We start from the raw sequence: 24369 nt of genomic DNA, 5'->3' as shown, positions 1-24369 counted from the left end.
ATACAGTAGCATGCAATATGGATTTTGTTCCATAAATGGGGCCTTCTGAGTCTGCACTCGTTTACATCTTACACTGCCCAATACAATGACGAATTCCATAATCTTGTTAAATGGATAGTGTTTAGAGTGTTTCCATAAACACTACAATGTTTTCAAATGCACTTTTACTGTTGTTCATTATTGTTTCTAACACGGCTGTATTCACTGAAAGTTTTCATTATTCGGGTGTATACAGATTTTAAAAATAAAGAAGCAATAGAAAATATTCCAGTTAACAAGTAAAAAATTCTTTAAAATAAAACAATTAATTCTTTATTTATTTTAAAGTATTAATATATACCTTCTAATTTTTGTCAGTTTCTTTAATTTATCTTCAAATTTTTAATTGAGACTGACAATCAGAGCAATTGACTCAATGTTGATTTGTCATTTATTCACTCCCCGAAGTAGTCACGTACTATCTAAAATTTTTATGATAAATTAACCATCTGCTGTGACAAAGGGCTAATTTTCATTTCTCTTCTAAATTGACATCTCATATTCCAGTCTTTAGTTTAAAAAAGTGTTATGATGAATTTTCTTAGAGAATAAATTTATTAATAAAAGAATGTGTAAAATATGGTGTGTGAAAAAAACTTTACAATGGGGGAAACGAAAACGGAGAACATTACAAAAGATAAGAAACAAGTAGAATTTACATTTTCACTGAACACATTCCTCACACTACATTCTCTCTAGGCATTTTGCTGGAAGTTGTATACGGTTTCTTCTCGGCAAAATTACGGTCGACGTTGACGGACATATCTAATTCACAAAATGTACATCGATGCGGTTAAAAATGGGGAACCTTCAGCCCGACAGATCGTTGGCCTCGTATAGTGTCTGGTCGTACAGTTCTGCTTTTACAATCCTTCCTCCAAAGTATCTTCCGTTTAGAGAGTCTCTCGCTTTGGCAGATTCTGAAAATGATTAATGGGAAGTTTATGTCATGTTACATTTGGACCCCATCATATTGGTCAATAAGCTCAAATCTATGCAGTGCTTAAAATAACTTGATAAAACCGTTACTACAATTAAAGCTAAGCTGTTATAAATACGGACAATAAGGAATTAGGATACATTGAAAAAATCATAATAAAACTTATAATTATTATAATACGAACTATAACTATATCTCAAAATTTGCATGATCCTTCATTACTGAGCAATAGTTTGGGTCAAGAGTGGTAAGTCTTTTTGAATATGCACACCAAAATAAACACATTTAATTAAAAAACAAATTTGTGTCACAGCTTGAGTTAAAATAATAAATGACTACATTGAAAAAATAAAATAATACTAATCACACTACAACTTATAACTTTTCCAGCACTAGTTTAATCAGAACAAATGTTTTCGATCCCTGAACAGAATCAAAACTATTTGTTTGGCTGCAATTTTAAACAATTGTAGATTATAAATTCCCACTGTCATCTGTCTGTCTTTCCTTAATCTTGAGAATGGAGTTAGATAGATGAAAGACAAGATCAGATATAGGGGAAACCATAAGGGGCAAGACATCCTGGTTAACTGTATATGAACTTCCAATGCAAATCAGAAGTCACATTATTTCAATTCAAACATTTTCCCCCCAAAGATGTTAGATGGATGACTGGCATGATCCTGTACATCATTCCTTTCCTTTAACAAAGGAAAAGAATGATATACAGGGGCAAGTCACTACTAATTTGTGGTCAAGAGCATATATTTTAAATTAAATAAATTAAAAACTGCAGCCCAACATTGTGAATATATCACAATAAATAATTGCTCATTTTGATTAAACTAGTGCCAGAAAAGTGTGTAAGGTGTAGTGTGATTAGTACAGTCAAACCTGTTTTTGTGCAGGGGATAGGGACCGCAAAAAAAAAAAAAAAAAAAAAAAAAAATCGCAGGAAACTTCACAAGTGGCTATAAAAAATAGTTTTCGCAACACAATTAAAAAAATAATTTTTTTTATGCTGTGAATAGGGACCGCATAAAAAAAGTCTCGCGTAGAAAATAACTCGAAACCGTACGAAATAACTAGAAATTGCTTTTTTAACTCCTCGGGCCTTTTTCTGCAACACCTAATGGGGAAAAAATCCTCTAAGAATTTTAATTTTTATATTAATTAATTATTTCCACTTAAATACGAATCTAACATTAAAAAGTTAAAAATAATCGTTAAATAATGATTTTATTTGATAAATATAGCTGCAGGAAGTGTTATTTCATTTAACAAGGAGTGAAATTTCACACCCGCAGTCTAAAGCCGGAGGGAAGCTAACTTACCGCATCTGTTTAAATATAACATAATATTTATGGTTTTTATGCTATTAAAATAAGAGGGGACCAAAATAAATGTATGAGAAAAAAATTTTACTGAATAAAAAATGAAAAAACCTGCTGATGTCATAGAAAACAACCAATAGAGTTTTTAAAAATTTTACAGGAGTCAATTATGTTCCAATTTGATTGAAATTTTCATATACTGCACAAAAAAAAATAATCACACAGAAAAAGACCACACAAAAACAGGTTTGACTGTATATTTGTTTCCAGTTTTTCTACAAGTGTTTTCTGAAAAACTAAAATAAATTTACCTGGACTATTTACTATAGTAAAATTAAATATTTAAAAAGCTGATCAGAAAAGGATGCTAATGAAACCAAAGTAAATATAAATAAAAGTTAACAGAAACTGTGAGAGCCTGGACTTGATGAAAAATATTTGGATAAAAAAAAAAGAATTTTTTTAAAAATTAAATCTGTTAAGATTCTTTCCAACAAAAACTTTATTGTTGGGGATGTGATTATATCTTTTCCCAAGGACTTATTTCCTTGACTTGGTGACACATCTGGATGTATCACCAAGAATCTAACAAAACAAAATTGCTATTAGACAGGGACTCCAAAATTTCCAAAAAAGATCAAGAGTAGCAAGGGGGGACCCCCAAAATAAAAGAACAAGATCAATAACGACAGGAGTGTTTGTTGATCATCTCGAGAGAGTTGGAGTTTGCTGTCGCGTCGGACAAGTTCCAACCTTTTCAGACAGTTCTTCCACCGTCTGGATATGGCTTGGATTATTGGATTGGATATCATCTTACTTTAGAAGGCATCCGTGAAATTTTCAGGAAAGGACCATCTAACAAATCTACAGAACCAAAGTATCCACCATCAATAAGGTATCTATCTACGTCACATTCGATTGTAAACTCTCTCTCTCTCAGTTAGGAATCCGATTTAATTAGGAATGATACACCGAATTTACTCAAATATAAGACAATCTCACATGTAAGACGAGGTGTGACTTTAGAGATCAAAATAAAGAAAATTTGATTTATTAATACAATTCTAATTTTATTTTGTTTAATCACAAGTAAAATATCAAATGCACGTAAATGCACACACTGTCCCACAAAAATCTGTAAAATTGATAACACAATTTGTTCATGTAAGCTGGACAATTGGAACCTTTTTTGCCAATTCTTAACAGTTGAATTCATTCTTCGTTGATTACACTTATGAGTTTCTTCAAATTCTGATTTCTAAACAATCATCTGTTTTCATGTGGGAATGAATTAAAACTTATATCAGGCTTCCATGTAATTTTTCAATTCAAAAGTTTGCTTTTCCTATTGCTATTCATCTTTACTCTTGACAATAGACAAGAATGATTCAAATGACCCAGATAAAATACTTTTGTTTTTAAACACCAGAAGGTGAAAATCCAGTAAAAAATGCAAATACACAGTTTACAAAAATTATACAAAAACAAAAAGAATCTTTTGCTCACACGTATAGGACGACCTAGGTTTTTGAAGCAGTGAAAAATGGTTAAAAACCTTGTCTTATATGCGAGTAAATATGGTGGTTTATTGCAATACTGTAAGTTTGAATATGTATATACGTGTAAGTAATCTATACAATAAAACTGGTAAATTTTTAAAAATGCAGTAGTCTTGAAATGAGTGAACTTTTCTTTTTATCTGGATACACTGTCTCTCAAGCTATCTCCATCCTGAATCCGAGCATCTACACACACGACCGTTCACATAAAACAAACAAAAAGATCATTGAGGTTTCCGTGTTCCTTAAAACACAGTGGTGCCAGTCCTGACAAACTAGTCATTGCCAACATGACATCGACCCTCCAGTCACATGGTGCCGAAGCATAGGGGGCCCTTCAGCATTGTCACAAAACTAAGATTAAATCATGCACTTTAACTGCTAAATTTTTGTAAGCAAATTCATCACAATATAAGCAGTCCATACAAAGCTCAAAAGTCAAAAGAATCTGTTACATGTGTTACAGAGTTCTTCCTTGTATTCTGCATTTAACATCAGTGAATAAATGTATGGCATTTATAGTCAATTATGGTATTTAGTATATAATTTATCATCATCCCACTTCAAGACTAAAGTTTAGTCTAGTGTCTACAGATTATCCTGTTATGTACGTCTTCTTGTTTTAAGACTAAACAGTATTTAAAGTTTAAGCAAAAAATAAAAGTTGACTGCATAATACATAAAATATTACAATAGTGATAAATGTCAGTTGTAAAATAATTTAATGACATATATAATTCAGGATATTTGTCTAATGTTTATAAAATTACAGAAAATTCACTTACTGTAATTGTGGATATTGTTTAATGTTATCAAAATTAGCACATCCCAAAACATGTAAGTTAATAATAATTTATAAATCTTCATGTTACATTTCATAATTGTTTTAGTGCCAGAGTCAATAAAACATGAAATCCCACTAACTGTAGCATTATATACTGGCCTCAATGTTATCAGTTTAGGCAGATATCAAAGTGATTACAATAAGCATAGGCCACAGTGTTGAACCCTGATTAATTAAGGTTCCACATTAACCCACATTAGCCTTTTTTCCATGCTCACTATGGGTCTGACCAGGATCACAATGAGGACAACCATGAATAAGAAACAGGCTGACACATCTACGACAGACTGCTAATGAAAAATTATGCTGAGGTGACTGTGGATTATTACAGTGAAGAAAAGAGGACTGCTATAAAACAGAAAATTTTAAAGGATTTTTTAAAAAAGTTTAAAACTGATAACATTTATTACAAAATGATTTGTTTCTGTTCCCTTTTATCAACTATATATATATATATATATATAAATTGTATTGTATTGTTATTGTGTGTGTATGTGTATACATATATATTTTTATTTATTTTCACATTGAACATCAATAGTAATTATCAATGAAAAGCTATTAAAGCAAGAAAGGGCTTTGATCAAGTTATTCTGAACACCCTATTAAAACCTAAAAATAAAAGTTTCTACTTTACCATGTGGCGAGCTGAATTCTACAAAAATTTTAACAATGATGTCAGCATCATCATCTTCTGATTGTCTCTCCTGATAGATGATGACTCTGTTGACAATGCCATACTTTCCACATTCGTCAGTCACTTCAGATTCTAGTTCATCATCTAGGTCTTCTATTCCAACCATATTCCTCAAAATCAGGACACAAGACTAATTCATATAAAATTAAAACTCTATTTATGATTTCTATATAAATTTTATTAAAAAAATAAAAAGTATATATATATTTAATTTTACCTCACTCCGCCTCATTAATTTTTGCATTAACATATGACGAGCATTAGACCCCTTAATCATCATATTTTCTTGTTGCTGTAAAGTCTGTGGTTCTTGTTCTTCGACTAATTTCTTTTCTAATTCTTCTTGCTGTTTTTGAGCAGTTGATGGCTGCTGCTCCAAAGGTGACGACATTACTGTAGGTGTAACTATATCTAAAGAAGTTGGAGTAACGACTGTGGGGGGAGTTAAAGGTGCAATTTCGGGTATCACTGTTGGCAAACCTGTATTAGTAGCTGTGGTTGTGGCCACAGGTAAGTTTGTAACTACACCAGGTGGCGGAATTGCAACTGGAGGCCTAACTGGCGTTACACCTGTTGAATGATACTTTCATTAATTAAAGGTTTTTTAATCTTATTAGCTTAATAATAATAATAACGAAATATTTTTAAAAATTTATTATTAATACAAAGCTCACAATAACAAGAGAATTTCTTATTGATGAAGAGCATAAAATACTGCAATTTTATTTGCTATTTGTTATACTGAAGCATATGAAGCAAGAGAACATATTGAAATTTGTTTCCTTTAATTTAAAAATATATTGTTTACCATAGTGAATATTACTTTTTGTTTTTATGTTCAAGAAAACAGATAGACTACATATTTGCAAAAACCAATAATTGTCATAATAAATGTATTTAACTTTAGATAAAAAGTGTTCCATGTTTAAAGAAATGGAATAAATTTAATTAAAATTAAAAATGCTAATATAGTGTTCCCTACGGAATTTTCTTAAATTTTGCAAAATGAAGACTTCATTCACAAACACAAGCAACCTATAGGTTGTATTTATAATAAACTGTTTTTATTTTCTTTGCTATAATGCCCCAAATTTGCAAGTTATTTTGTAGAACAGGGAATAAAACTGATGAACACACTCAGTTCCAAATTAGTACAATTAATAAATACACATTTTTATATAACAACATTAAGCTCATGAAATAAATCTATGCTTGAACGCCCTGAATTGTGGCTGTCACTTTTCAAAACTTTAAATCATAGCATAGAAAATATGATAAAGTTATATTTTCTACAATTTTTCTTTAATGTTTTCTTTTTATATTTTGTACATTGTTTCCTATTCACATCACATTGCTTTTACTTACATTGGAAAAAATAATTTTATAAATTTTGTTCAAAAATCATCACAAAAGTGCAAATTTCAATTAAGAACATCTTTTTAAAATTCATTAACATATATCCAATTTAAAATTTTGTTCTCATTCTAAATACAGTACATTCTATTTCATCTGAAGATGACATCTGTAAAAAGTTGAAAGTACTTGCATACATTTGGATTAAACTAAAGTAACATCAAAAGAACAGTGTGTATTTAGTAATAGAAAAGAAGGAAAAAAATTATTTCCTTATAATAATTAGGGATAACTTAGGCATTATGACAGTCATGTGATGCGATGATAATCCTTGATGTTGTGAAAGAGTGACGATAAATTCAGGAGGACACCGTTGGTAATGTGGGCAGACTATACATACAGGATGAGTCAATTTCATTTGGTCCCTTCACATGTCGTTGAGGTAATAACAATTCTGCACCTTTTATTGTAGGCTACTCGTCTGCCATCCAATGCAAAAAGTTAAAATAGTCCTCTAGCAGTTGCATGATGATAAAATTAATAAATACATTTTAAAAATTTGCCGGAACAAATTTTTTGCTTTTACAAAAAAAAAAGAAAAAAAATTCTTGAGACTATACATACAGGATGTAGCCTACAATAGAAGGTCGACTTCATCGTGGAATTGTTATTACCTCAATAATGTGAGAAGAGACCGAATGAAATTGACTCATCCTGTATGCAGTCTAAAAATATATATATATATATATTTGTAAAAGTAAATTTGTTCCAGAAATTTTTTAAAACCTACAAACATATTTAGAGAAATCATTTTTACACCTGCAATAAAATTTGGTTGTTTTCTTCCTCTATAAAACCATATTATTTTAAATCACTTAAAATCAATCAGATAAATCACAATTTTACCATATATCCTTTTAATTTTAATGTTCTGACAATTAATACAGATGCTTGCTTCTTTTGCTGATAGTTGCATATAATTTTTACATTTATATTTTAAAAAATACTCTAAGAGATAATTTAAAACTAATATGTTTGTGTGAATTATAAAATGCATCATGGAGAAAAGCATCACAAAATGCCAGAGATAGGCATTCAAAAAGAATCCCATAGTAAAATATATCAATTGTCAAATTTAAAATATTTTTAAATTTTAAAAGTATTATGTTGGTTCCTTGATGATATAAATGAGAATGTTTGTTTGTTTGCTATACACTTGTAGACTGTTCAATCAATTGCTATGAAACTTGGTTATGTTCACATCTTTTAACTTAGATAATGCCATACACTACATCCTACACTAAAACATCAATTAATTTCTATCTACATTCAATTTTCTGGCTTTACACATATCATCATATACTAGCAAAAATTTAAGTAAATAGTAAAAATAGTAAAATAAATATAGTTCTTACAAAAAAGGATATAATTTTTAAAAAATATATATTACATTTACTTAATTAATGTGATAATGATATAGTGCAAAATGGATGCGCCATATCATTTCTGCAACAGGTAGCATACAGCACTTGCTTGCATGGAATCCTAAAGTCTAAATATTTAATTTTCCACAACTAACAACTAGAGTTTTTTCATTTCCAAATGGTATTTTCTTAATTTAAATGAGTGCCCCTCCAGTAGCCAAGTGAACAAAACCACCAAACACCAGTAGTCAGTTCAAGCATGGCTAAGAATGAAGAGTTTTCTGGGTTTTCTCCACATTACTAACAACAAAATAGGGACCAGCTTCACTTAAGTCTTCCAGGGATGCATTTCCTTGTCAGATCACTCATGTATCACATTGCCATAATTAAATAAACCAAACTAATTATAATATTTTTTCTATAAACATAATATTTACAAGAACATACTATACTTTCCACATAGTTTATACAATCTGTTGCAAAAATATAAACACTTTATCATCACATAGAAGCAATTATTCTAGCAATTTTACAAGTTTTTTTTTTATTTAAACAAATTATATGAAGTCTTTCAGATGTTAAGGTTAGCATCTTTGATCACATGTGGGGCCATCACAACCTATCCAACATTTTTCAAATATTAATAATAGTAGACTGGTATTAATTAGTAGTCATTGACCATTCTGGGAGAAGTCAATGACTACTTTTGATTGAATTTACTTCAACCTCCTTCTGCAACAGTCCCTTCTTTCCATCAGCCCAGTAGTATGGTGACATTCAAATAAGAAAATTACACAATACAAGGTTACCAACCTGCACAAAATATGATTTAAATAGTTTTTTTGAGGTGCAAGTTTAAAAATTTGGTCCCCTTTTTTTTTTGCAAAATTTGATTTGTTGGCAGATTACCATTTGATATTTGAATATGAATGGTACAGTTTCTTAGAGTTAAAGATTAGAGAAAATATTTTCAATGGCTGTCTACTTTGACCAATGAAATTGTGCCATTTCGTACCATCTAAGTATCGCAATAAACATGACATTGGTAGGCTGAAATAGCCAAACTCTTTATATGGTTTTAAAGAATTTTTTAAATGTGTTAGATTGGTCACTAAATGTGATAAACCCTTACATAAGATAAATTTTGCAGTTATATAAATCAAAAACTATAATATAATATAACATATCTAATAATCTTAATCTTTGGCAATTTTAGTTTTTGCCTGAACAACACTGGGCTCATCTGCTAGTATTCTTAATAATCTAACAACCATGAAATCTCCTTGAAATATTTTAACTTTGAACTCTGCATTATTTATTCACCTCGTGTTTGAGGACAATTATTTATGAACTGGTCTATAATTGAAAACAAAATGCAAAAAATTTCAAATATCTTTTATCATTTTTCATTTTAATAATTTTTGATGAGGTAACGTAAAAGGTAATTTCCAATTAAATTTTGATTCAGTTTATTAACCACTCTGCAGTGATCGACAGATATATCTGTCAAGGGCAATCACGTGGCAGTGGTGAACGACGTCTATATCCGCAAAATTTCTTTGCGGATATAGCCAAAAATTACCACGAAAAAAAATTCCCATAAAAAAGGAATTATATGACAATAAAAAAAAAAGGTTTTTCTTTACTAGACATAACTGTTTAAAAAAACTTTTTTTGAAATGGAAACGAGAAAAATGCATGAAAAAATTCTTAAAAAATTTCCCATGTTTGTTCTTCCACTACATTGTGGTAGCTCCATATCCGACTAACCCACTGTAGAAATGTTAATATTTCAATATATTCAGGATATTTAAGACAAATATAATAAATTTATACTTTGGTAACAGATTACACAGGTCTGCAAAAAAAAATTTTTCCAGCTGTATGAGATATTTTTGCTGAATTATGTGTTTTAAAGATCGAAGATTCTGAAAATGACTTCCTTAACATCCCATTACGTATAGGTTTTTAACAAAATAAAAACAAATTTTTGATAAAAACTCTTATTTATTACAATGAACTAAATATATTAAATTTTCTTACAACTAATCAAAAATTGTTTCTGATATTTATACACAATTTTAGGTCTACTCTTTTTTCTTATGAAACCTTTTCTTCTTCTCTTTGATGCTTCTCCGAACACATTTCCGATTTCCTTCTCTGGTTTCTCGATTGAGCATCCAACAGTAGTCGGCTAACATATTGACATCCCATTTTCCTTGGTAACGTCTTTCGATATCACGGACATCCTGGTGAAATCTTTCACTCTGCTCTTCACTTTAGAGCCCATGCTTTGCCTTGATCTCCAAGTTTCAATTTGAAATATGCAAAATAAACTTTCTTCACTTATGTTTCTTTGTTGACTTTTCACTGTGTATTCACCACAAACATAACAGGAGCTGTCGGGAGAAATTACACAACCTCTGCGAGCCATATTTCAGAAATAAAAATACAAGCACAGTAGCGTTCCAATGCTGGATATAAACCGAGTGTGGCATTAGATGGCCAGCAAGATACTGCACTTATTTAGCTTGTTGAAACATGATCCAATCCAACAGCAGGTTGTTTATATTTATTCTTAATAACCCAGATAACATGTCAAAGCATGCTCAACCTCACCAGTAATATTACTCACTATCAAATTTTAACCTGTTTCTACACGATCATGTGACCTTCCTCCTAATGCTAAAACTACTTAACCCACGTCCCCTACCACTACTCTCTTCAACTATTAACATTTTCTTTTATTTATTGCCTAGTCCAGCTATAATTGATAGAATTAATGTGAGAAGTCTTCCTTTTAAGGCCATTTAAAAAAAAAAACTAAATTTTAAGTTAACTAGGAATTTTATGCTAAATATAAACAAAAACTTGAGTGTAACAAAAAATTGACGAGATGAAATTTTTTGGTACTTTTTTTGTTTTTACCCAGTTGAAATCTTTAAGAAAATATATAAAAATCCTATGCAGTTTTTTACTTGCAGACCTGTGTTATGAATTCATTGATAAATAATAAATTAATTAATAACTTTTTTTTAATCCTTTTTTGAAGGCATATAACTTCACAATTGTGATTTAATAACAAAATAAATTACTTTTAAGCACGTAATAAAACATCTTATTTTAAACTTTTAATAACTTGGCAATTCCAAAAAAGATATCTTTCTCAAATTAACTATTTTAACTAATGAAAAAGTTTACTTTAAAAAACCAATCTTTTAAAAATTAAAAATAGCAATTCATTCAAAAGAATGTTCAATTAAAAAAATAGATTAAATTACAGAAACTATACATTAATCAATTTTTACAACCATTTTGCTCATTTGTGATTTTTCAATTGTACACACAATCTTCAAACAAATTACAATACCAAAGCAAATGTATCAAGGAAATACCATTCTTGGCCCCTTCTGCCACCACTCTGATATATGTAAGCAGTTTTCCTGCAGCACCATATGTGTTTGCCACTTGTCCCACCAACTTCCAACTTGTTTTTGCCATTTCTTTAAAATTTGCACAAAATATTAAAATTGCAATTGATAGCAGGAACAGTGATTTAATTGGCATTGAACTTATTATACGAATTCTCTCAAAATTATTTTACATTTTATACTAACTGATAGTTTAATGATTTGTATATTAACATGAAAATAATTAATATACAATAAAAAGTGTTTAAACATTGCTAATATTAAATTTTATGGAAAATAAGTATTTTTATCAATCTTTATATTTGTGTATAAATATCATTAAAATTATAAGTTCATATATAACAAATGTACTCACCTGTAATAATACCAGGAGCATTAGCAGCTAAAACTGGCTGAGGTAAAATAGGAGGATTTACAAGTCCAGGAGGTCCTATAGTAGGAATAGCTAGTCCTGGGGGCGGAATTACAGGACTCAGACCAGTGTGTGGGGGAGATGCGACTGCTGCGGGTGGAGCCCCGAGACCGAGAACCTGATGAAATGCATCATATGAAACTTTAAAATGTTATATTGATTATATATTTAAGAATAACGACATGGCTAAATGATAAAAGCAAATTAAGTATGTATGTAAAAATACTGCAGCAGGAAACTTTTAGGGGGAAAAATCAGAAAAAGCAAGAGTCTAGCTGGTTAGAGAAATACAGACACTAACCTCAGAAATGCTGAAGTGCTGACCATCAAAAGTCTGTGATAAACAATGCATATTTTTGTTACGAATATATAATTTAAAAATGACTAATTTGTTGTGTGTTTAAGTCGTAAAGAACAAAAATATATTGATAAAGCAGCCATCATGCTTTAAACATTCAAAAGATAATTTAATTCTGATTAAGAATAATGTTAAATAAAGAATAAAGAATATTTAAATTTAATGCATATTTTTTCTTTTTGCAAATAATTTATAAATTCAAACTCAAATAATTTTATAAAGCATTGTTTGAAAATTTTCTACAAAATAATTATTTGTACATACCAATGCATTGCTAGCTACGGCATCCATAGCTTGAATTTTGGCAGTTGCGGCAGCCGCAGCAACGGCGGCGGCCGTTGGCATTGTACTAGAAGTTGTTGGAGTTTGCAATGCATTTGGTGGAGTAATTGTCTGAAATTAATTATAATTATTTTCAATACATAATGTTTAATTTATACTAATGTTTATCTAAAATATTAAAATTATGATATTTACTCTTCCAACTCGCAAATACTGTCCGCCGAGATCAAAGAGATTCATTGAAGAAATTGCGTCTTGAGCTGCTTGAGCAGTTTCATATTCAATAAACCCATATCCTCTATAAAAGTAAGAAAATAACAACATAAATCATGGAAAAAAAAATATAAAATTAATTAAATGATCAACTTACTTATGTTTCCCTGGTATGCTACCCGATGCTAGTTTGCACATTTTTATTCTACCAAAAGCTTCAAAAACACTAAAAATACCAGTAAATTTAAAATACATATAGATTTTATGTTAAAAATGATGGTATTTCATGATGAACAAATTACAAATTTTACCTTTGAATGTCTTGTTCTGTTAAATCTTGATGAACTGATGCAACATATATTCGATTATATGTTTTTGCTTCTTCCATGATTTGCTCAATAATAGGTGCAGCTTGTGGCATATTACTAGGTCTTCCAACCTATCCGAAAATGTGTGTGAATTTTTTTAATTTACAGCAGTTTAATAGTTATTTCAAATATATTTTAAACTTGTTTCTTCTATAAGATTTTATGTAAATCAGAGTTTATAATAATCTCTGATTAACAAAATTATTTAGCAACTGATGTATTTAACTGTTTTCTGAACAAAAATTCAATTACAACCAAAATGTTTGAAAAATAATTATTAATATAAGTTAATAGATCTATCAATTTTTAATTAAGTTACATATTGGTCATATTTTATGTGATAAACATAATTTGAAGTACTAATTAGAAGTCTTCCTTGTACTATCACGAAAAAAAACATTTAGAGGATTTTTATGTATTCCAAATAATGAATTTTAGAAAGATTAAGTAAATACATATGGCTCAGCTTTTGCACATTTTATAACTGGAGAGGAGTGTGTGTTGTTTTTCTCTTATATTATATCTTACTTTGATAAAAATATTGTGCGAGTCATTATGCAACTTGTAATGAATTCTACTAAACAAAAGATGTTCTCAAACTTAAAAGAACTAGACATGTTTTTTTAAAGATTTCACTCTATTTCATATGACAAAACCTGTGCAAAATGTAAAACTTTTCAATGAAAATTTTCTTGTTCTTGTCTTTTGCATTACTATTTATATTTTGCAAAATTTACTTAACCCAAGTATTATGTGAACATTTATTCTGAATTATATGAAATTTCATCCAATAAAAGAATTATATAAGTTTGCAAAAGGAAATCTATTTCTAAACAAGTTATTCTTAAATTATTCTAATGAGCAAATACTAAAAATTAAACTGATTTCATATATGATTTTTTTTATTGAATACAATAAGACTAACGTTTAATGTTACCTTAGAAAATATACAGGGTGTTTCAGAAACATACTGACAAACTTTGGGGAGTTATAGAGGACAGCAAAACAATCACTTTTTCTTAATAAACCCATATGAATGAGCTATTTTGGCAACAGAGCAAATTATTTAAATTTACATCAGGTGCTCAAAATGGCAATCATACTTCAACACAGAGATTACACTGTCAATTCATGGTTTCATAGACCTTATTCCTGAGATAGCTTGCACATTTGCCCAAGTGGCCATGACTCTTGCCAGATCTCAATGGCTTCTTGGGATACCTTTCTTTGTACAAGCATTCAGCTTCTTGTCCATTACAATTTGCTTCACCATAAACAAGATATATCTAGCCAGTTCTTCAAAAGAAAAATTATTGTTCATTTTGAAGAAGAATTTTGAATAGGTAAATGACTAAAAAATGAAATTTGAAGGTATGAGGTTACCAGTCAGTAGTTTTTACTACTGACTGGCCTAAACTTTTTAAAAATTTTCAACAACCTTCATTAGAATAAAGGTATCTTTATTAATGTTTTTTTTTTAATCACAGTGTAACAACAAAAGCAAGAAAACAAAATGTTCCAGTTCTCACTCGCCATTGCACGGTGGGACAATGTGTGCATTTATGTGCGTTTGATATTTTACTTCTGATTAAACAAAATAAAATTAGAATTGTATTAAGAAATCTAATTTTCTTTATTTTGATCTTTAAAGTCACACCTCATCCTATATGCGAGTAAATACGGTAAACTTCTTCAAGTGATTCAATATCTTTTTGGCATAATAGCAACTTATCTGCTTGCCTAAAATACACATTTGTCATATATGCTATGTATGTAGTTTTCCCAGATACAGGACATCAGTCTTTGCTTGATGCACTTATTCAGGTAGTACAGTACATTTCATTTTTTACGGCAAGACCAGATTCACATATCAGAAGTGTATAGAGACCTTTAGGGCTGACAGAATTCAGATTAAAACTTAAGGCTCAAATTTAAATTACCTTAATGTTTCGTCCACCAATCATAACTCCATTCATCTGATCTAGTGCCAACTGTGCAGCTTCTGGTAATTCATACTCTACGAATGCAAAACCTTTATGCTTTTGCGTCACTGGATCCCAAGACATATTGATGGACTTTATTGGACCGAATGGAAGGAAAGCTTGCCTGATAGTGTCTTCCTTCAGTTCGAAACTGATGCTTCCGACATACACCCTGTGGTAAATAAAAAAAACCAATGCCAAAGTTAATTATTAAGCAACATATCTGCATTTTCTTCTGATTTTTGAGGCCTAAAATATCTATAACTAAAGAATATGGCAAATTCTTTTTAAACTATAAATGAGAATAGTAAAAAAAAAAAAGAAGAAGAAGAAAATTGAATTTATCAATTTATAGTCTGTACAAACTCTCTTCTAACTGAGGATAAAGAACACAATAAAAAGTAAATTTAAAAAATTATACAGATAAAGCTGTTACTGCTAAATTACTGTTAGCAATAAACTGGACCCATTTCAGATAATTTCATAATTTAAAACCTATATTTTCACTCTTGTTTGCTGTCAACTTAGAAGAAAATTTGATATGTTTGAATTTGTATGAACTGTAATTACCTCTTCTTTAATCTCATAAATGCTATAATTTGTCTTCTGTAAAAATCCAAATTGTTATTATACAAAGAAACTAATTAATTCAAAATTCAATTTTGATGACATTTATCTCTGTACTGAAATTTAGTAGTAATAAAATTAAATTGCCTGTCAAATTAATTTAATCTAACAACCATTGCTATTTTGAATGAAATCTGTTATCCTAAACAAAATTACATATAAGTTTTAAATTTATTAAAGATATACAAGTAAACCTTGTTTCAATATATTTGCATAAAATTCATATAAAACTCAGAATTTTATCACAGACTGACATTTTGGCAATTATAAAATCACAAAACTATTCATGCAATTTTTTCTCAGAGATAGAATCATTGACACTCCTCAACTCACAATATTTTTGTTATATTTCTGCTTTATTGTTTATAATATAAATAAGTCCATTTCCCATAAAGAGTTTTCATTATAGAGCATTCTGTAAGTCTGAAACCATAAGTGTTACATTGATCTTTATTTACTGTTTTACAGGTAAAACATAGCCAAGTAAGGAGAAACAAACTCAAGATATTTCAATGATGAGGATGTGCAGTCAGCACGAAGTTGCCAAACAGTTTAATAGGCTGTATCCAAACCTCCTCCAACTGTGTATGGAAGTCTTCATGCGGCCTGTTAGACTTGTCAGAAACTCCGTGCCAACTTCCCACCACCAAAATAACTCAAATTTGTTCCAGCTCACTTAGTACCATGATTTACGTTTAAGAATAAATGAAGATCAACATAATTCCTATGGTTCTAGACATATAGGATACACTATCTAGTATCATTAATGGCAAAAAAGGATAAAATTTAGAGAAGCTGGAAAGAGTTTGGACAGACTATCAATTAAAGAATAAGAATTTTTGTTAAAAATTTAGTTTGATGCAATATATTAATAAGTTGATTTACACTATATTATTAAATGTAAATATTGAATGCCATTACACCCATTTTGACACTTGAACTGTCAATTTTCTATTAACCATCAGAAACAAATTTGTTATTGTAGCAATGATATAATTTTGGAATTGTTAAAATTTGTTGTCTACTTTATGTTGACAGTTAATTGCCAGAACAATATTAATTGCTTCTAGCATTATCAAATTTATTATATTTTGATATTTCTTTAAACACTTCACAAGCAATATTTAACTAACTTTTAGGTAATTAAGTACAGAGGTCTCAAAATTAGTGCATTTGACATTGTCAGATCTATCTCAATTTTATAAACAAAACTGCTACATCTATAAAACTCTTTATAAAATATAAATATATTGCAATCTAATATTGTTACTTCTAATTTTAATTGTAGATGCTAAAATTAAATAATTTAATCATTTTCTTCCAATATTAGATTGCAATTCCACTTTAAATACTAATTGTTCATTCATTATTCAATGATATTTTCAAATAAACAAAATCAATTAGGTATTCTAATTAAAACATTTTCTATAGATTTATTTGGATGGAAATTTTTCAATTCTAACTCAGTTTAATAAGCTTCACACATTTTAAATTCAAAGAGAACAGATGAATAAACTTTTCTAGAATATGAATATATATATATATATACATATATATTTTAGACATTACATTACATGTTATATATATATAGCATGTAATAGCTTGTTATCTGTGATTTTATGTTGAAAGGATCACAAATTAAAAGCTGATAACTAGTTAAAAAGTGTAGTGATTAATTTTTGAAATGAACATGTGCATAACACCACCATTAATCATTTTCAAATTTGCATGAAGGAAAAGGCCCATGCAAAGAAAGAAACCATCTGTAAAACATTTTTCCAACTCAGTACAGGTAAGTCTCAACAAGTGGAAAATCAAAATGTGACATAAGGATAAAAGGCCAATAGAAAGATATAAATGCACATGTATTTTAAGTGGAATAAACAGACACATGCAATTAAAATAATGTAAATTTTGAAATTTTTTAAAAATTATCCATTCTGGGTATCACAAAGAACATGATAAACTGTATCAAAAAAACTTGTTGAAACCATTATAAAAAAAAGGCGTATGTTTTATTGAATTATGACTGCACAGTGTTTTCAGAATTAGAAAATGTATAATTTAAAAATCACCCATTACATAAAATGTATATATTTCCCGCTTCCCTGAAAATTTTCACAAAGGAATTCATGGAAGACCTTTCTACCCACTAAGTATCACCGATACCTGCCATTTTGGAGTATTCAACTGAAATTCATCTTGATGCAGCTATGGCAAAGTGTTTTCCAAGACTTCTGGTCTATGCAAAATGTTTTCTTAATCATTCAATTTTCAATATTATAAAATTTTAATAGCACAGCATGTCTTAAAAGTATCTTTACAACTTCAGACAATACAAAAATTGAAATTTAAAATATTTTTGTGAGTTTTTTTAACCTGTAAAATAATCTCAAATTTTTACAAAAATTTCACTTTTCATCTGTCAGGTGTTTGTTATGTGAAATTAGTGACAAAGATCTCTGAAATGGCTATCCACAAGAGACTGCATAGTGTGATTTCTGATTTAGATGCAAAACTAAATTTGCAAGTTCAGAAAAGCATAGAAGTTTGAGAAATTTTGATAATATATTTTACATGCAAAATATTATATAGAGATATCAACAAAAATCATCTCTAATCATGCTTTTAATGGCACCAAGAATTAAATATACAGGGTCTTCAAAAATAAATACTACAATTTTAAATTACTGTAATTATGTTAATTATTACCCAAGAAGTATGTACAGTACAATTGATAGAGAAACCATCTGAATCCCATCTACATTCAAATGCCTTGATAACTAGTAGTTCTAGGAATTGCCATAAACAAAAATGGCAACTTCACAACAGAGAAGATATTTTATGTTTTGTGAAGGCTAAAACCTATACTAGAAAGTGGAATCGCTCATCGTTGCGGCTGCTGTGAGTGGAGTGACATGCCGTAGCGAGCATAGGAAGAATTTGAGCACTAGTTGAATGTATGCTGTATGACACAAGGTGTACACATTGAGAAATTGTAATGAGCAAATGTGAAACTTGGACAGTTCAAATGTTTTAATATAAATTGTTATGTTAATTATTATCCAACATTCTCTGACAATGATCAATGTAACAACACTAATTTAAAATGGTAACATTCTTTTTGGAAAACCCTGTAATAAGAGAATTCAGTTTTAAATTGAATGTAAGAAATCTGAATATCAACTCAATTCTTACAAACAGCTACACTCAAAAACTACTCAGATTAAAGAAAATATTTTTGAAATTTTGTAATGTAATTATAAAACACTGTAAGCAATAAATGAAACAAGTCAAGCTACTGCAACGACTATTTCTAAGATTATAATCAATTAAAATCTTGTTATTAGCATTACAAAACTAGTTATAAGCACTATACAACCTTTAAGCTATATTCCCACATTTACTCATTGAATGATGAATTTTTGAATATTGTACTTAATTTTAAAATTTTCATTAAATATTCTAAAATTGACATTACATAAATCTTAAGAGATTGAAATAATTTTCAGTTTCTGGAATTTGTTTACTACTTTAATGCTTTTCAATAAAGTTTCTTTATATTAACAGAGTATCAAATATTTTGAGAAAATAAATTTAAATTTGAATGAAAATGTAAAGCCACTATAGCAAAATTTCCTTATTTTCAATTATAATCATTATTACTACACACCAGTATATTTTAAAGTTAACTATTAATTAATTTCATTACTTGACAATAAAATATGATCATTTTTCAAATTTTCTTCATTTTCAAATTATGGACTGATACAAAAGCAACAAAATTGTGATATAATTAATATAATTATATCACAATTTTCAAACAATCAACAATAATTAAAGTGAGTGACAGGATTGTCAATTGCTTTGTTGATCATAAAGATCAAGAGAGAGAACTGATGGAAAGGGTTGTAAATGCCAATTGTCATCTCAATTTTGCCAGTTGTGTGAATCAGATTTGACAGTAATGTATATCTAATTCTGAGAAAAATTTTATAAATTAGGCTATACTCCCTATTTTATTCTTGTCACTATAGTTGATGTCACCCACAAAACAAAAATTTGAAAAATATTAAAAATAAATATTCACATTCCTGAAATGTTGTATTTGTCAAAAAAATATATTTTTTCTTGCACTTAAGAGATCATTCATACCTGATCATTTTTGGTATATGATAGCCAGTACTATTAATAATAAATAAAACTGTTCAATGTTTTTGATCTTGATATTATTTTCACATCTCAAAAAAAAAAAATTATTTTGCTACAGTGCTTTGTTATGAAACTTAAGAAAGCATTAAAATGTAATGATAATTTTTTGAATATAATTAATAAATTCCCCTATTCTCGTAAGGAACAAAACTTTTTCATTTATTTCTAATGCTGATGAAAATAGTAATCTATATTATTTCAAACTCTCAAGAATTTTTAGAATAAAATCCGTAGGAATTTAATATAATTAAGGATTTCAGTCAAATATTTTGTAAGAGATCTTTTCTTCTTGTGGAGGGTAACTTCACATCGTCACTGCCTCGACTTCTCTAAGGGTACATATTTTGACTGAACAATCCGTTTTTCATCCTATAACCATAAATGTATTCCATCACTTCACAAGCTGACCTGCACATCAGAGCCAAAGCTTGCTGTCTCTGCACTTGATTCCTCAGGTTCGCCATTTGCTGCAAGGTAAGAAAAACACCTTTGTACTCGTAGGCCATCGAGCCCATCTTGCTACTAACCTGCACATAAGAACTAATGCCTGGTGTCTCTGCAGCGTTTTCTGTTGCTACAGTGCAAAAAAAGAGAAAGAAAAAAGATAAAAGATACAAATTAGACAACAATAACAAAACCTGTAATTCTGTAAGGTTGATTATTATTATAATTGGATAAATATATTTGAAAAACAATTATTAAACTGAACAATTTTTTTTTTGACTTTCAAACAGAATGCCACCAATTCAAGGAAGAATAAGAAGACAACCTAACAACGAATAAACTTCTAAAGGCTGGTTTGTTATTGTTTAAGTCTATGACAAAAAAAAAAAAAAAAAAATGTTAATAATCACACTGTAGACAACAGAAAAAGCTGAACACCAAGGCAGTTTTATAGGATATAAAAAAATAAGTAACGAAATGCTCAAATGAGATTAATAATACAGTAGAGAACCGAAAATCGAAATCAATTGGCGACTGGGGTTGTTCAGATTAGTGATTTGTTCCGATTACCGATTATGTACGAATAAATATATTAACCTGTGCGATGTTCAAATTTTTCTCTGTTGCGTGTCGCTTCATGTTGAATTTTCGTCGATTTTAAGCCTAACGAAAATTTTTATAATAATAATCGAGGCTATCGTATCGTTAAAAATTATTTCTTTATTTTATACAAACAAAATAAATATATTGAAGAATATAAAAACATGAAAATTATACTTTAGAAGTAAATTTAGTATCAAAAACGTTCGATTCAGCACGACACAGTCCGACTGAAAATCGTTCCGATTAACGAGTCTCTACTGTATTCATATATTGTTACTGTAAAATTTTACTTTACACTTTGAATAACTCATGAGCAATCTTACCCTTTAAGTACCAATGTCTTTTCAACAAAGATTATAATTTACCTTTTGTAGCAAATCTTATGAATATAATAATAATACATATAGACAAATAAAAAAAAAATTTGCAATATAAAACATACTGACAATCCATATTTCTCTCCATTAACCTCATTAATCATAATACTGCATAACAGTAAAGTTTTTGAATCATTAAATTACAGTATGATTGAGATCATTGCTATTATATATTTACTTATAATTCTGATTTCAAAAATATTTGACATGACTTTATTTTGTGATTTTCTTCATAGGAATGTATTATTTAGATTTAATAACTTTAAAAACTATTTTAAAGACAGAACAAGATTATAACATATGTACTGTACTACACTACAGTTGACTTCTATAAATATTGTTATTTTAAGGTAAGACAATGTTTTGTTATTTAGTTTTTATCATCAAATTTAATAGAATTTTCTTGGAGAAGTAAGTCTCTAGAGAAACTATAGGGTGAACGTAAAATAATTTTACAATTTCAAATGTAAGTTGTACTGATCCATTTCATCCAGTACATTAAGTGTGACTAATCAAAACAAAAAATTCTATAACTAGCAATCATATTACAATTTCAATGTGATTTCCTGCCATTGTAAGGCATATGTTCCATCAATAATCAATTTTTTGTTATTACTCTAGTTACTATCTGAACTGTAACATCTATAATAGCATTCCTGATTCTGATCTTGAGATCATTTAAGCGATACAATTAATACCGTCTCTTTGATGAATCCTTATATTCTTTACACAGAAATCCACTGAGATGAGATCTGAAGTGAGACAGCCAGGATGTTGTGCTAATGCAACTGAACTAATGGACATTAAAAATGGCTGTACAGAAAACTCAAACATTGTAATATTTACATGCTTTGAAAATTTATCTTACTGCCAATCAGGAATTACTATTTATTTATCATTAAACCATACATTCTTTAAATGTCTGATCACTTTGAAATGTTCCTGTGAATTTTGTTAAGTTTAATATCACTTATTTTTAGAATGTAAACATTCTAAATAAACCATTATGCCAGGCATGACATTTTGTATTTTTAAATTTTGAAGTGTTTATATTTTATTATGAAATTTAATTTTAATTAAAAATAATTAATGTCAGAAGAAATACAAATTTTTTCTTTTTAATGGTAAAAGGTCTAAATACTTAACAAACCTTAAATTCTATAATTAAAATCTGACAAAGATTACTTCTCTTAATTATAATTAATTTTTTCATTAAGTAGAAATTACATAATGTTTGAGTATAATAAACCAATAGTAAAAAGTATTTAAAAATTTATTTAAGTAACACATACTTGTCTGTCTATTATAAAATGTTATTTAACTTTCCATTTATTACTTTTATTTTATATTATTAAATATGACAATGTAAGATTAATAATAATACATAAAGTTTAAAAACTTGATTACTTATGAACTGTCAAATAATATAAATAATTCTACAGAATACATACTCACATTTGTTAACTTAAATATTCTCTGAGTGAAATAAAAAGCTATATTAGATATTTATACAGGATGATTCAAAAATATTGTTTAGCCACTTGAAGAGAGTTGAATTTTGCTATAAATGTAATACTATTGTGTTTTTTAAACATACATCTTTTGTTTTACATTAAATATCTGATGAGATATTTGATTATTTTGACTAATTTTAAGATGCAAAGTTGAAGAATGATCCTTAAATACATACTATGTTATTAGTGGTGTAATCCCATCAGGCAAGTGAGTTGTATTTGACCTACCTGAAAATTTGAGATGCATCAGATAAATTCTGAGTGGCAGTACAATGATGTACAGCAGTACAGCTAGAGAAGCAAAACTTAAGTGCTTAACATATTCGCTTTACTAAGCAAAGCTTTTCGGACCGCAACGAGCATCATCAGGCAAAATGATATACAGGATTTCAAACTAGAAATACAAGACAAAAAAAAGAAAACAAAGATTTTGAAACATTGTTTTCAAAACAGAAATAATAGTTCAAGGCTGATTAATTGGATAACCAGTCACTTAAAAAATTTAATAAAAATAACTCTTAATGGATTGGATGTTAAGTCAGCCATATTTCAACTGATTTAATTCAGAGTTTAAATGGGTGGGTCACAAATTAAAAATGAAATGTAATACTAAACTTCAGAGAAAAATATAAATAATCTCTTTAAACTGACAAAATAAAACCATAAAATTCACTAATATCTTCCCCAGTAGAATTTTATAGCTTCATTCTGTTATTAATTTTAATAAGAAATTTAAACCAGTATAATAAATAACTTTTCCTTTGAGGGAGTAACAGATCAGAAGCAAATAGTCCATACAAAACAATTACCTTATATGATATCAAGAAGATTGGATTCTTCTGGAGTTAAAATGTTTAAACCTTCTATCAAGATATATTTCAACAAGGAGAGCACCAGCTCACTTGGCAGTGTCTGTAAGAAGAATACCCAAACAAAATATTTAATGAAAAGTACTCACTATGCCTGGATGCACTTCTGGTTTGATGATCCAAATAATCTTTGATTAGCATCCTGCTATAATACTTTGAAGTTCAATTAAAGTAACTCAAACATACAAAATTACTTTGTAAAAGTATGCATAATATCTCAGTGATAACTATTACATTGTAATTTATTTGTAAAGAGTTATATGTATTAGTTGTAGTGAATGAAACAATTTACTTTTACATCAAACTAAAAAATTAATGTGATGCAATATGCATTCATAGATATCTATCTGTAAGCATTTATTATTATTTTCTAACTATTGAGACCTTGAATAAGTTCTTGCTGTTTTCCAACAGATGGCGTTACCAGAACTGTGCGCGTGTATTTTTAGATAGTGACGCATCTGTAAGGAAGTACAATAAGTGACCT

General features: G+C 28.8%; 1 protein-coding gene across 4 annotated transcripts in view; it reads right to left on the bottom strand.

Annotated features, from left to right (window-relative positions):
• Positions 1 to 575: 575 nt before the first annotated feature.
• hfp (Poly(U)-binding-splicing factor hfp) overlaps positions 576 to 24369 on the bottom strand; it is a 50720-nt gene continuing 26926 nt past the window's right edge. For 2 of the 4 annotated variants that reach the window (XM_067277880.1, XM_067277882.1), the window contains 11 exons: positions 20484 to 20542; positions 15195 to 15408; positions 13198 to 13325; positions 13044 to 13112; positions 12869 to 12971; positions 12656 to 12784; positions 12335 to 12367; positions 11977 to 12151; positions 5631 to 5983; positions 5354 to 5543; positions 576 to 959 (listed from right to left, as the gene is read on the bottom strand). In XM_067277880.1, the coding sequence (XP_067133981.1) occupies positions 850 to 959; positions 5354 to 5543; positions 5631 to 5983; positions 11977 to 12151; positions 12335 to 12367; positions 12656 to 12784; positions 12869 to 12971; positions 13044 to 13112; positions 13198 to 13325; positions 15195 to 15408; positions 20484 to 20542 (1563 nt within the window). In that variant the 3' untranslated portion in view covers positions 576 to 849. Of the gene's footprint in view, positions 960 to 5353; positions 5544 to 5630; positions 5984 to 11976; positions 12152 to 12334; positions 12368 to 12655; positions 12785 to 12868; positions 12972 to 13043; positions 13113 to 13197; positions 13326 to 15194; positions 15409 to 20483; positions 20543 to 23241; positions 23408 to 23822; positions 23926 to 24369 lie in introns of all 4 variants that reach the window. The other 2 variants (XM_067277883.1, XM_067277881.1) reach the window with 2 other exon arrangements.

Source organism: Centruroides vittatus, unplaced genomic scaffold, assembly GCF_030686945.1.
Source record: "Centruroides vittatus isolate TY-2023 unplaced genomic scaffold, ASM3068694v2 contig_767, whole genome shotgun sequence".
NCBI classification, from domain to species: Eukaryota; Metazoa; Arthropoda; class Arachnida; order Scorpiones; family Buthidae; genus Centruroides; species Centruroides vittatus.
The sequence above is the reverse complement of the archived record's forward strand: the minus strand, read 5'-3'. Positions and strand labels throughout refer to the sequence as shown.